This window comes from Parasteatoda tepidariorum, chromosome 9, assembly GCF_982258835.1.
Source record: "Parasteatoda tepidariorum strain Cologne lab strain chromosome 9, Ptep-v5.0, whole genome shotgun sequence".
Classification (NCBI taxonomy): Eukaryota; Metazoa; Arthropoda; class Arachnida; order Araneae; family Theridiidae; genus Parasteatoda; species Parasteatoda tepidariorum.
Window position 1 is genome coordinate 64,349,359 of NC_141763.1, and position 12,466 is coordinate 64,361,824.

General features: G+C 36.4%; 1 protein-coding gene across 1 annotated transcript; it reads right to left on the reverse strand.

Annotated features, from left to right (window-relative positions):
- Positions 1 to 8,322: 8,322 nt before the first annotated feature.
- Positions 8,323 to 9,183, reverse strand: LOC147804126 (uncharacterized). Its single transcript, XM_087151435.1, has 2 exons — positions 9,135 to 9,183; positions 8,323 to 9,023 (listed from the first exon to the last, which is right to left on the reverse strand). Exons 1-2 carry the CDS (start codon positions 9,181 to 9,183, stop codon positions 8,323 to 8,325), a joined length of 750 nt encoding a protein of 249 aa, XP_087007561.1.
- Between the last annotated feature and the right edge of the window lie 3,283 nt (positions 9,184 to 12,466).

Genomic DNA, 12,466 nt, shown 5'->3' on the forward strand with positions numbered 1-12,466 from the left:
TGGATTTAAATTTTTAAGTTTACTTGTTATAGGATCCCCCTTTTTAATCTTACTTATTTCAACAACAACGATCTACACCTTCAAATCTTTGAGATACACGTTGAAATGAAAATAACTAAATGAAGGAATCACAACTATTTGTGCCAAAATTACTTTATTTGATGTTGAGAAAACATGCTTAGTTAAATATAAGTTGACCGGTTTGTACAGTGGTCAGGGAGGATGTTTTTAAAGAAATCAAATATTTATAATTAGGAAACAATTTTCCTTTTTTTAATATTTTTTTTTTAATATCATTTTAGCAGTATCTTAAGAAAAGATTTAAAAAAGTATATTTTTGTTGACTGTATCTACTGTACAACGATCTACACCTTCAAATCTTTGAGGTACGAAAATAACTAAATAAAGTAATCACAACCATTTGTGCCAACTTCGAGTCAGAAAGGTCTCTGGTTCAAATACTGCATATGGCATAGATGCCATATAATCTGCAGATTTCTTTTCTTCTCTTTGCACTATGTGTCCGCGTTGGCCTACTTAATGTGGTGCTCCTGAAGAGATCAATAAATCTGCTTCTTCCGAAACCCGAATGACGTAAGTTAATATCCGGCGGGCATTGGAGAAAAAAAAAATTTAGTATTTCTCTAATTGCAAATCACTTCGTAATATTATACTCGTAAACTCACAGGAGTAAATTGATTTTAAATAAACACGAATTTTTTCTTATCGTAAAACATTGAAAAGATATTAATTTAGTGATATTAACTCAAACGTTTGTAATTTATTCATCACAGTGCTCATTTTAAGCATCTTTCTTTTTTCTATATTTACGTTGGTTTTAAAACCTAACTTTTCTTTTTTTACTAAGATTCTCCAATTCAAAACAGATTCATGCAATATTTCAGCATACCCTCCAACTTATGAGAATTTTGAAAATTATTCTTTCTAGTGGTAGCGAACCAAAGTAGAAATTTTTAAAGCAAATGGATCTCTCATAAAACTTTTATCAGAACTTAAGAATCTAGCCATATGGCCTGCACTTTTATAAGCAAATAGTGGACAAGTTACGCTAAAATTAATTTTTTTTAAATATTAAGACATTAATTTTGCTACCGTCTGAAAAGAAGATTTCTGAAACTACGGAAATTCCGTAGCAGTTGGAGGGTATGTTTCAGAAACAGTAATTGCCAGTTTCAGAATATTACCTGAACCATTATCTATTCCTCAAATCACACAATATTTATTTCGAAGTAAAACGTAGATTAGAGAAAAGAATTTCAAAAAATTCTTATTATTCAATTTATTCAGCTCTTGAATATTTCTCAATAAAACGTAGATTAGGGAAAAGAATTTCAAAAAATTCTCATTATTCACTCTATTCAGCTCTTGAATATTTCTCAATAAAACGTAGATTAGAGAAAAGAATTTCAAAAAATTCTCATTATTCACTTTATTCGTGCTCTTGAAAGCAATCAATTGAAAGCAATGAATTGCTATTATAAACAACTACAGTCAAATCCCACTATAGTGAACACAGTTTATGATGAACAAAATGTTCACTCCCGTACCTTGCTACACACATATTATGTTAGTTTTTGTGGATATAGTGAACCAAAACAAGAGAGGAAGTTGGATATTATGAACTTTTTTCTGTCTTCAACTGATTTATTTTCTTCATTTTTGTAATAATGAAGAAAATGTAGCTATTTAATAACCTTTTAGTTAAATGATGAACAAAGTCAACATTATTTAGGATTAGTATTTATTATTAGCATGAAACATGAAGCACGTTGTTACATCTTGTATACATCAATCCAGCAAGTACAGTTGAAGTTGTAGTTGTTATATCTTGTATACATCAATCCAGCAAGTGCAGTTGAAGTTGTAGTTGTTATATCACACCCCCCTTTTTAAATGTTATCAAATTAATTCAATACATAAAGAGTAATCCCATTAAGCATAGTAAATTAAACACATACATAATCATTTAAATATTGAGGTCGTCGTCTTATACGACTACTGCCTGGTCCATTCACAGTCTCTGATCTAGAAACTGTATTAGTAATGATCGTACATTTATTTTCTGGAGACTCATCAAGATCATCATAATAATGACGGGCAGTATTACCACAATGTTCATTGCATGATTTAGACAATTTTAGAAATCTCCTATTTCTTATTAAAGTTCTTCCAGAGTTTGTTTTGAGAGTCGATTTATATTACGCTAAATTTGTCCAGGATATCTTGAAAAGAGCAACATGCTCAGCTCAGTCTATACCTATTTAACAAAAAATTAGGTATTTCCGTGCATGCTAGAGCTAGACAATAAGCATTCTGCAAACTATTGAGCAAAGGTTTCATATTGTTTTTAACATTGCCTTAGAATAAATTATCTGCAAGTATTTAAGTCATACTTTCAAAGTTCAGGGCACATAGCCAGATTTTTCAATAAGAAACAAACACTCAAAAATAGTTTTAATCAGTTTAAAAAAAAAAATTCATAATTAGGATTTGCACAGTAATAATTTTTTTTTATTGTTTAAAGTTCTTAATTTATAAATTTAAAATCAATAAAACTTAGAAACATTTTCAAAAACTTTCTATGAGCCTAATAAAACTATTAGTTTCTGATAAATATTACAGGAAAATCTTGAATTTTTGTAATTTAGAACGGCAATCGACAAGTCGAAGAAAAAAATCCCTTAGGAATAAGTGTGAGCACTGTAGATGGAATGTAAGAGGTGAATATTAATGTAAGGCATAATTATTTTCAGCTCAACTAAGATTTATAAATCAAAATCAAAGACTATTTGCTTGTTTTAAGATAACCACAATTTACATGTATGAAATTTGTTTTCTTATTTTTTAGCATTTGCAATGCACATTCGATCTTTAGACAGGATTCAGTCACTGAAAACTAGAAATCTATATTATATAAAACGCTAATACGTATGTATCAATAAAACCTATGATATTTCTTTTCTCTCATTGGCAACAGTTTTCATTTTTAATTGATAGGCTTCGGCGCGCAAGAGTCTTTCCCACCTCGGGTGGGAAAGACTTTAAAACAAAATTTACTTTCCTCAACAACTGAAATTTAGAATAGTGTGATTAAGAAAAAGATGTGAACTGTTTTCAATTTCAAATTAATATTGAAATGCACAGGTTTAGAATTTTCTGCCCCCCTCAAGTCCTGTTGGCTGCCTCACCGTGGCGAGGGGGTGACCCTGAGTGGAACGGGCGATGTACGTCTGGAGTTTTACTCCTGGAAGGGTCACCCAAGGCGAGAAGGCCGTTCCATTACACTCAGCTAAAGTCAACAGGCGAAGGAGCCAAGTCAGACTTCTGCCAACTGGTGCTCCAGTCATAAGACTTCAGAAGCTGCACTATTACCCCAACCATGAAATTCATGTCTTGTTCTAACTCTCATACTGCCTCGATCGTCGCGCAGGATAAAAAGGATCGCGTTTGTGGCTTTGGAAGCGGACCACGCTCGAAAAATATACTACCTTCCTCAAGTACTTCCAATAGAACTTTAAAAATCCTTCAATGTAACATCAATGGGATCTCAACCGCAGCCTCAAGAGTCAAACTTGACCAGGTGTTGGAACTTGCAAACACCCATGGGGTACAGATAGTTGCCCTCCAAGAAACCAAATTAAATAAATATGTGTCACTTAAAGTAAAGGGATATAACATCTTCCGTTGTGATAGACAAGGTAATGGAGGTGGCCTTACGTTTCTCATCAGAGACATTAATTATAGGAGCTTAGACACCAATAGCTCAATGGGATCAAATTCTGACCTTGAGACACAGGGTATCCAGGTAGCCTGGAGAGGTAAGCTGCTTAACATTATCAATCTTTATCATCCACCAAATAACAAAACTCTTCCAACTAATTTTTGCGATGGCTTTGTTGAAAACCCAATTTGGGGTTGCTCAGATCAAAATCAGAGAGGAAATGACCTCCTAAACTTACTGGATGATAGCGGCTTTACTTTACTCAATGATGGCGCTGCAACGCACTTTTCTTACAGTTACCACACTTCCGAGGCACTTGACATCGCCTTAGTAACCCCTGATATTTCTCCTGGCTGCAAATGGTCAGTGCTGGAGAACATTGGTAGTGACCACCTACCTATTCTGATTGAATTCTGCAAGCGACAACGACTACAAAAAACAAGCAGAAGGTATTGGAATTTCAAAAAGGCTGATTGGAGCAGTTACACTACAATGCTAGAAAATGAAACGACCACACCGCTTGAAGAGGATATAAATTGCAATTGGAAATCTTTCAAATATGCCATATTACAGATAGCTCGAAGGACAATTCCAAGAGGTAATGTGAAGAATTATATTCCTTTTTTCAACCATAATTCCTCTCAGTTAAAGCCGCTATTGGTCAAGAGGAATCAACTGATCACAGAGCTAACCAACTCTACTAATGTCGATTCTAGAATTGAGCTAAACAGGGTTAATGCTGACATCAGAAGATCCTATGCTGAAAACAAAAGATTGAAATGGTTGGAACTTTGCTCCAAGTTAGACTCGAGATCATCTGACACTAAACTTTGGAAACTAGTTAAGAGCCTCAATAAGGAATAACAACAACGTGAAAAATGTAACACCATAGTTGACGAAAATGGTAACCTTGCACAAGACGACAAAGCGGCTGCTAATCTTTTAGGATTATTTTATCAAGATACAAGCACCTTAAATTTTTCCAAGGAGAATTCAAAGGTAAAAAATAAGGCCATAAACGTTTTACATGGATGTCGCACAACTGCTACAAGAAACCCTATCTTCACAAGTAACTTTAATTTGCACGAATTGGAGTGTGCAATGAATGAAGCAAATCTTAACAAGTCCCCGGGACCGGACGGCATCCATGGGCAAATGCTAAAACATCTGGGAAAGAAATTTACGAGAAGATTCCTAGACATCATAAATCAATCCTGGCGTCTAGGACGCCTCCCCAATGAGTGGAAAAGAGCTATCATCATTCCGATCAGGAAACCCAATAAAGAAGCCAGCTCTCCCGATAGTTATAGGCCAATTGCACTCACCAGCACTGCTTGTAAGATTATGGAAAGGATGCTTTTAAATCGACTCATCTTTTTTCTTGATAGTCATAACCTACTCCCGAAGGAACAATACGGCTTTAGGACAGGACACAGTACTACTGATCAAGTACTATTCTTTGGACAGCGAATACGTGATGCCCACAATCACCTGCCCACAAAACATACTGCAGCTGTCTTTTTGGACTTGTCTAAGGCATTTGATAGAGTTTGGAAACAAAAACTTATTGTCAAACTCTTTACTTTCTTCAAAATTGATGGATTTGCCTTGCCATGGATTAATGATTTCTTGAAATTCAGATTTTTCAACGTCAAATTCAACAATGTTCTATCAGACACCTTTACTCAGCGGCAGGGACTTCCCCAAGGATCAGTTCTCAGCCCAACTCTGTTTTCTTTGTTTCTGGCTGGCATTGAGAGGGTCATTTCGAAGCGTTGTGAGGTAGGACTATTCGCTGACGACATCGTCTTATGGTGCTCTGATTCAGAAGTCAGCAATATCGAGAATCACCTTAATCCAACTTTAATGGAAATTCAAGAGTTTGCAAAGTGCAACAAATTGACCTTTAATCATTCAAAATCTTCTGTTAGTTTCTTCACTACTAACAAACGACTCTACAGATTTCAACCCAATATCCTACTGAATGGCCAAACTCTACATGTTGAAAAACACCCCAGCTACTTGGGCTTCATTCTAGATCCTGAACTCACCAACAATAAGCATATAAACAACTTAGTGTTGAAAAGCAGGAAGAGACTTAAAATCCTAAAGTATATTGCTGGGCGAGATTGGGGCGCTGACGCTACCACCTTAAGAGCCACATATCTTGCACTCATCAGACCAATCCTGGAATATGGAGCACCAGTCTATAGTTGTGCATCTGCTTCAAACCTCCAACGACTTGAACGAGTCCAGCTTTCTGCTGCTCGCATTATTACTGGACTCAGAAACAGTTGTCCAAATGACATTGTCTTGTTTGAGGCCGACCTCCAGCCTCTAGGTCTCAGAAGAAATTATCTCCTTACTAAATACTTTAACAAGCTCTCTAGCCTTGGACACCAAAACAGAACAGCAGATTATCTACAAAGGTGGAGCAGCAACCAAAGACTAAAGAAGAACAGCCCACTTAGCCAGGCCGTAGTTAACAATGTACTTGCTGGAAATGTCGAGGATTGCCTTAATAAACAATTCATTGACCCAACTGAAGGACTACCTGGTGTTTATTTCCATCAACATCTTTCATCACAAGTTAACAAGAAGCTGGATCACCCGGAATTACTTAAGCAACTTGCTTTAGAGGTTATTAATACCATCCCCAAACAATCAATACTGGTGTACACAGACGGAAGCAAGACGGAAACATCATCATCTGGCAGTGGTGTCTACATCAAATCAAGTAATGTCTCCCTCAACATCTCCAAAAGGAATCCTGATTTCTGCTCGGTGTTTAGAAGTGAACTCATTGCTATTGATACTGCCCTGGATTCTCTTCTAACACTACAGGATCAAAATAACATCTGGATCCTCACTGACAGCCTCAGCTCCATACAATACTTAACGCATTGGAGGAAGGTGAGAGACAAAACAGGTGCTTCAATCCTACAAAAAATTAAAATCCTCTCACGATTGCGTGAAGTCCACCTCCAATGGATCCCTTCTCACGTTGGGGTTCTGGGCAATGACATCGCCGACACTCTGGCTAAGGAGGGGACGAAAGAAAATCTGATAAGTCCAAATTCCCTCACCTTCATGGAGCTGGCATCAAAAAAGAAAAAAGAAGACCTCGCTTCCTGGCTCGTACCCCCCAAACATCACTGGTACCAGAGCACCAGTCCAGGAGGTGCACTCAACATTCGGTGCAACCGCAAGGACCAGACTGCACTTACCAGGCTTATCAGCGGCCACCTTAAGTCCCTTTCTTTTGAGGGTAGTATTAAAATCTACCCTAACTGCCCCAGGTGCCACAACATGCAGGCTTCCCCCCAACATATACTGGACTGTCTAGGTCTGGACAAAAGGGACATTCTTAATAACACACTTATGGTGGCCGACTTCCTCCGGGTGATGAATTTCATGGACATAGTTTAGCCCTGCTAATTTTGGGGATAAGGAAGAAGAAGAAGAATTTTCTGCAGTTAAAGTTTTCGGAACTTCAGTGTTCAAAAAAGTATACAATGCGCGAGCATCGGATTGCGAAGCAGTTCCGAAATAAACTGCGAAAGCAGTTCCGGGGGTTGGCGAGCAGGGGGCGAAGCCTCCTAGTCAAATATATTGCACAACAGCGCTAAAAACTCAAAAAATATTATAATATTATGTGTTTAATAAAATTCGCCTTTCTGATATGAACGTGCTTTTGTAATATAGAAGGTGTGAATGCAGAGGAATAAAACAGAAAGTAGCTATGAATATTTTATTTGAATTAGTAAAACAAATTGGCACATTCTTGGGTCTCCAAGTCCAAAGAATTGATCACGTCAATTATCTTTGGTTTTCGTCCTTCCGAAATTTTTCCGCAAGTTCTTGCCTCAAAGCGTCAGAAAACTGTACCTGGAAGCAAAACATTGAAAAATATTAATAACATTTAAAAAATAAAAACTTAAAGACTATTTAACAAAGAACAATTTATTAATGAGCATATATTGAAATTGAATGAAGGGTTTAGAGAATCGGCACAAGGATCAAAAAAGGGGATGCTTCATTGGACACTGTTTTTGTAAAACTGTCTGAATATTTAAGCGGCAATGCTGTATCTTTGATTAAATAATAGATTTGAGGAGACACGTGGAAGTTAACGCGGCTCCTAAAATAAAAACATAATATTCAAATAGAGAGATGATCTAAAATGAATAATTAAGTTGATTAAAGAATAGAAACAATTAGCACGATTAGTTAACAGAATGCCAGCCATAATTAAATAATAATAAATTTAATAAAAGGATAGCAATTAAGGTTACAAGTTAAGTTCTAGATTAAACATTGTGGCGGACAGGTTGTCCCAGTAACATACACAGGCGTCGTCACAGACCGAACTGAGAAGAAAAACAGGTGCAGTTAGGTCTGCAATCGGGATTGTTCTTATCGCCAACTGGCGACGTAAGTTTGCCACATTTCGGCGTCTAGCATGAAATTGGCTCAAAAGCAGCAGCCGCTGCATACTCCCTCCGCAGTGTAACGGTTAAAAATGGACATACCGTTGAGGTCTAAGAATTGTTCTACCAGTACGAGTTGTGTTTGCTGGATCAATCGGTTTCACTGTGTCTTGAGTTTTTGCCAGGAACGGTTGATTCAATCGATTCGACTGGAGATGGATAAGTATGTTGATTAGTCTCTTGGGGCAGGAAAGCTGGTTTAAGCCTGTCTATGGAAATGGTATGCTTTTTCCCCTTAAGTTCGATGTCGAAAAGTTTGTCACTTCTTTGCAGAACTCTATACGGACCATCGTACGGAGCTTCGAGTGGCTTTCTAACAGCGTCGTGTCTGACAAATACATGTGAGCAGTCCTTCAAACGGGGATGAATAAAAATTGTTCTGTGTCCGTGACGAGACATCGAGGCTGGTCTCACATTTTCGAAGTGGGATTGCAAGTCCAGGATAAGTTGATTTTGGGAAGCACTGGTCGGTGACGGAACGAAGAGTTCGCCTGGTAGTCTGAGAGGTCTTCCATAGATCAATTCGGCAGTTGTGGCTCCTAGATCCTCTTTAAAGACTGCACGGAAACCTAGTAGCAATGTAGGTAGAGCTGAAGACCACTGCTCGGTATTATAGGCCTTCAGGTCTGCCTTTAGTGGACGATGAAACTCCTCGATCAAGCCATTTCCCTGAGGATGATACGGAGAAGTCCTGATGCGTTTGATGCCTAGGAGTTGTGACAGGGCCACGAAAAAGAGAGCTTTCGAACTGCCTGCCTTGGTCAGTAGTAACACGGACAGGACAGCCAAACCTGGAAATCCAATGAGTAAAAAAGGTCTTTGCAACTGTGTGTGCAGTTATGTCAGGAATAGGGACAGCCTCTGGCCACCGAGTAAATCCGTCCATCATAGTTAAACAATACTAATTCCCGTTGGATGGTGGAAGAGGACCCACAAGATCCAGGTGTACATGATCGAATCTTTGTGACTGGTCTAAAAAATTACTTACTGCAGATTTTGTGTGGCGAGTTACTTTTGATCTTTGGCATGGGACACGTCGTCTAGCCCATTCTGCACAATCTTTACGTAGGACGGCCAAACAAATCTAGATCGCATCAATTTTGCGGAAGCGCGAATCCCAGGATGGGATAAATTATGCAAAGTAGTGAAAACTTTTTTACGAAATATTGCAGGAATGTATGGCCGAGCTGTGCCAGTCGATAAATCGCAATAAATTGATTTACTACAATCAGGCAAGGTTATTGCTTTAAATTTTAATAATTTGTCAATAAATCATTTAGTTCTTCGTCGGTTGTTTTGTGCCTGTGCAATTTCGTTATAGTCGATTGTGTTGGGCATAGATATTGCTTCGATTCTCGATAGTGCGTCTGCCGAAACATTATCTGATCCTTTTATATGATGAATATCGGTCGCAAACTGAGATATGTAATCTAATTGTCTCGCTTGTCGCGGAGAGCAATTATTAGAGCGCTTTCGGAATGCAAAAGTTAGAGGCTTATGATCTGTGAAAAGAGAAAATTCTCGCGCTTCAAGCATATGTCTGAAATGTTTGATTGCCGCATAAGCTGCCAATAATTCGCTATCGTATGCGCTATAAATTTTTTCAGTTGGGGAAAGTTTTCGAGAGAAAAAAGCACGTGGTTGTGCATCATTGTTAACTATTTGCGCTAAACCCCCCCCCCTATTGCGAAATCCGACGCATCCACATGTAAAATTAATTTGGCATTCGGTTTAGGGTGCGACAACAGCACAGCGTTTACAATTAATTCCTTACACTGTTTAAAATCATTATCAGCTTGATCTGTCCATTAAGTTTCGTTTTGTCTTTCTTTTTGGCTCCTTTTAAATACGCCGTTAAATGTATTTGATTTTGTGCTATATTCGGTAAAAATCTACGGAAAAAAATTTATAATTCCTAGAAATCTTTGAAGTTCATTAACGGTTTGAGGTTGGGGATAATTTAAAATTGGTTTGATTTTGTCGGGTAATGGTTTTGTACCATCTTGAGAAATAAGGTGTCCTAAAAATGAAATTTCAGGTACACCGAAAACACATTTGGAAGTTTGTATAGTTAATCCATACTTGTTCCAACGATCAAAAACCAAACGTACGTGTTTTCTATGCTTTTCTTCAGTTTCACTAAAAATTAAAATATCGTCGAGATAAACGTAGCAAAAGGAAAAGTCACCAAGAATTTCATTCATAAATCTTTGAAACATTTGAGCTGCTCCACAAAGACCGAAGTTCAGATAGGGAAACTCAAAAAGGCAAAATGGTGTACATACCGCGGTTTTCTGTACATGTTCCGGGTGCACTGGTATATGAAAATATGCTCTCACAATATCGAGTTTTGAGAAAATTTTCGCACCATAGAGAGAGTTTGAAAAGTCCTGTATGTGCGAATACTACCGGTTAGGTAGTCAGGTAAAGCCGCTGCAGATTCTTAAGCAACAAACAAGACTATAATAGAAAGCTTATCACTTCAGCCTTAATTGTATTTCTTAATTTTCAATTTTACTTCTATGTAATAATCTAAGTGGTGAATTATATAGGCCTACGAATTATTTAGAAATAGTGGTGGATAATAATCTACTAAATTGAATTAATTAAACCAAGAATCACAATTGATAAACTACCACTTTAAAATACATATTTGCTGTCCGGAGCAAGTTGGCATCTCTAGTTGCATCGATATTTTGAGATACATCTATTTATTGCCCAGTCCCATATGGAATAATCATTTAAACTCTCTCCGTACACCCTCAAGTACAGAACAAATAAGATGGTGAAATTCTTTTTTACTTTTTAAGGGGACAGCAAGGTTTGAAAAGGTTAAGATTCACTGGTTTAAACTTTGGAGCAAACGTTCTCTTTGATATGCCAATGAGCAATTATAATTTTTTTTATCATAATAATAATAGCTCCATTTTTAATAAAATGCTTTCTATGGAGAAAAAAAATTAGGGAATGACTATAATACCATTGCATAACTCAATCATAAAAATAGTTACAATAAGTTCACTTACAGACTGTAAATTCTTATACAGTTAAACATCTTAGTCACTAAAATAACAAATACAAGAGATTAAATATGTGCTGCTTTATAAATGTGCTCTTAATGCTAATAAAATGATTAAGAATTTTATAAAAATGCCAAGTTAATTAACAAAAAAAAATTAAAGTAATTGTGAAAACAATAATAAAAGATAGTTTGATCATTTCGGGTAATTTTATCAAGGCATCAATATGAATTTTAAAGCCACCAACTATTATTGGAAAAAAATTCCCATATGTGTAACAAGGTTAAAGATTAGAGGCATTATCATTTAAATACAAAAAAAAAAAAAAATTACTTAGGAGACTAGAGTAAAACAAGTAACTATTTACAAGATCAGCTTCAAATTAGTATACTACTTTCTATTGAAAAACTTCCTTAAAATGTAGTAAAATTGACTTATCTTTTAACCTTAAACACCTGCCTTTAAAATCTAGCTTGTTACGTCACTCTCATAAGATGACGTCATTCATTTAAAGTGTAAATATTAACTAAAACGATTTTTTAGCCTGTGTATATATGAAAAGTGTGAGTGGCAATGGAAAGAATGTTGTGCTTGATGTGTTCTACGAAAAATAAAATGGTTGCTTTTGTAAATATGTGTACGCAGGTATTTCTTGTAAATTTAAGTTATTTCATCGCTGGATAGATCGGGTAGATTTATCGGAAGCACGAAACATTGTGGTGACCCGGATTTTAAAGGTTAGTTTTCATTTGCAATATTAATTGGCGACTGTAATTATGGATTCTCTTATCGCCAAACGAATTCCTGTTCGTGGAACATTTACAAAACGTTATAATCTGTTATTGGCGATGTGTAAGGAAAATAAAAGTACTCGTAAAGATATTGAAATTAAATTTTCATCTTTTGAACGTATTGCAAACGATTTGGCATTATTAGATGAAGAAATCTATAAATTATTAGTTGACGCCAAATCAGAAAACTTATCTGAAGAATACGATAAAATTGAAGAGTACAAGGAAAAAACTGATGCAATTCGTATTGAAGTGAAAATATATTAGGAAAAATTTCTCACATTTCCCGAAACCGCTTTGTCTGTGGCGGCTGAAAAGACAAAATTAAAGCTTCCCAAAATAGAGTTAGTTAAATTTAGTGGGGAAGTCAAGGATTGGTTAAGTTTTTGGAGCCAATTTAGTCGAATCCATGATGATGAATGT